Below are 2,765 nucleotides of genomic sequence, written 5' to 3' on the forward strand. Positions count from 1 at the left end.
CCAAATTTCTGACATTTGAAGCACCTCATTGGTTTGGGTATGTACTCTCTTACACTATATCGCATGAATCCAAAATGGACCACTTTTGGAAGGGATTCTGTCTTGAATTCAAGCAGGACTGACTCAGTTTCCTCTTTCTTTGCTCCTTTGGTCATTCTTTTGGCATTCATAATTAATTCACATCTCTTTCTGAGTTCCTGAACCAGTTCACTCGTATTGACTTTGAGAGGGATTCCATAGATAACCCCTTTACACCCTGCCCTCCTCCGTTCTCCCACTCTCACTACTTTGATTATTTTGATTTTGTCAATCTTGTTCATTTTCATTGCCTTTTCAACTTGAGCCTCACTGTTGCACCCTATTAGCATGTTTCCATCTTCCAGCACTCTTGCATACTTTACTTCCCCAACCTGGGCTCTGATTATTTTTGTCAGCTTCATTGGCTCTATCTTCTTTACTCCTCCTTCTCCTTCAAACCTCACCACTACATTTAACGAAATTTCCTTTTCTGGTTCCTTTTTTGGTTCCTTGTCTTCACTCTCCGATCCACCAATATTGCTTTTCCTTCTTTTACGGCTGCTCTTCCTGGGGCTACGCCGTGTTCCCACGGTTTCCCACTCCTTCTCAACATTTCCTTCATTATCCTCTCCTCCACTGGCCTCCATACCACTAGACCCACTCTCGCCTGTCATTTTGTAACAGCAGGGAATATTCTGCTCCGGCCTGCGAGTTGCGTGCGTACCGCCGCTCCTCAACCCCCCCCCCCCCCCCCCCACAAGTGACCAAAGTGCTGTCTATGGATAATCCTCCTTGTGACTACTTGGTTTCGGCCAGGAACTCCAGTTTCGTCATCGTTGTTGGAAGTTTCACAATGCAACTTATTTTAGCTGTGCGGTTTTGGCCGTGGAACCACCCCAGATCTATGATGCGACGTAGCATAACCCCCCCACCCCGTACATATTACACTGCATCTCATCTTATTCCTCTTTCAAAGTAACTGAGTTTACTTCCACGATGGGTGACGAGAACAAGTCTTGCTTATTAGTGGAGGACATTAACTCATCCTACAATCCGCCAGTGCTCATTTTAACATTTATCTTTGGATTCTTTGGAAATGCAATTGCTCTGTGGGTCTTCTCTTTGCATGTGAAAACCTGGAGATCAAGCACAGTGTACGGGTTGAACCTGGCCATCGCGGACACTCTGCTAATCTGCGCCCTACCATTTCGAGTTGACTATTACATCCGTGGGAAAGACTGGATTTTCGGCGATGTTGCCTGTCGCCTGAAGATAATCACGATATTTATGAACCGGGCAGTGAGCGTTGCTTTCCTGGCGGTTATGGCGCTTGAACGCTACTTCAAGGTGATCCACCCTCACCATAAAGTGAGCAAAATGACCACAAGCGGTGCGGTGAAGGTATCCTGCATTCTTTGGCTTGTAACGCTGGCGATGTGTCTGCACATTTTGACTGAACCTCGCACGTTCCAGCACATGAATGTGACAAATTGTGAGCCGTTCAAACCATTCAAGCCCTTAAGTTCCACAGCGATTTTGACTAACATGGTTTTTATTATTTTCAATTTCCTTTTACCGGCTTCGATCATCCTGTTTTCCACTTGCTGTATCACCTGGAAGCTAAAGCAGATGAAAGCTGAACTGAGGGCCAAATATAAACGAGCAACGAGGCTTGTGGTGGTCGTGGCGACGGTTTTCATCATCTGTTTCTTACCCAGCAACGTTGCTGTAATTGCTGTTTTAATCTCAAACCGTGTAAGCAATTGCAAGACGTTCGACGTTACCGTGCAGATCTTCTGCAACACTCTGTTCATCACTTACTTGAACAGTGTGCTCGATCCGGTTGTTTACTACTTCTCCAGTTCCACGTTCAAGGAAACTCTGAAGAAAGCTCTAATTTCTCACAACATCAGACTTTTCAGATCAACAATTCGCTCAGCTCCACCAAAACCAGAAACACAAGTTGAACCGCAACGATCATCTGTTCTCAACACCTGGGACAATTTACGAACTGTGTCGAGTGACATTCTGTGAACCAGATCCCAAGGTTGCTGCTTGCTTTCTTCCAACTTGCTCTGGGAAGAAGGGTCTGGGCGGGGCGCACTCCCAAGTATTTTTAAATCTTTTGATCTTCTAATGCAAAAGGCAACCTTAGTACTAAAAATATTGCTAGATGCAACCGCGATAACCAGTAAGGAGACACAATGAACTGCAGACGCTGGAGCCTCGATTAGAACACAAAGTGCTGGAGGAACGCAGCGGGTCAGGCAGCATCTGTGGAGGGAATGGACAGACGACGTTTTGAAGATTGAGACCCTTCTTCAGACTTCACGTCATGCCCAATGTCTAGGAAGTCACCGCCAAAGCTTCATTGTTTGCCTTGGACTTTATTTCACAAGTGTGGGGAAGAGAATTAGATCCTTGGGTGGCTTCAAGGTGCAAAGTCCCGCAATCACTCGTTGCCCGATTGGAGTGCCTCAAACACTGAGACAGGAGTACCGCCCCACCGGTGTTCACTGTGAATGTTCCCTGTACCCAGCATGGTTCTTGTCTCCTGCCTCCTCCCGGCTTCACGATATCGCTGATTGCTGGAATAACTCACCGGGTCAGACAACATTTCTGGAGAAAAAAGATGGGTGACATCTCCGGTCTGGAAGCTTTCTTCAGACTGAAAGTATGGATTGGCGGTGAGCGGGGAGAGCTGGAGGTGAGGAAAGACCACAACTCGCCTTCTCTCTCCAGCTCTC

General features: G+C 46.7%; 1 protein-coding gene across 1 annotated transcript; it reads left to right on the plus strand.

The window, feature by feature from the left end:
- Positions 1 to 1,014: 1,014 nt before the first annotated feature.
- On the plus strand, positions 1,015 to 2,052 carry LOC116987138 (hydroxycarboxylic acid receptor 3-like). Its single transcript, XM_033043014.1, has one exon. It carries the CDS (start codon positions 1,015 to 1,017, stop codon positions 2,050 to 2,052), a length of 1,038 nt encoding a protein of 345 aa, XP_032898905.1.
- Positions 2,053 to 2,765: the final 713 nt, after the last annotated feature.

The sequence above is a fragment of the Amblyraja radiata genome, chromosome 25, assembly GCF_010909765.2.
Source record: "Amblyraja radiata isolate CabotCenter1 chromosome 25, sAmbRad1.1.pri, whole genome shotgun sequence".
Taxonomy (NCBI): Eukaryota; Metazoa; Chordata; class Chondrichthyes; order Rajiformes; family Rajidae; genus Amblyraja; species Amblyraja radiata.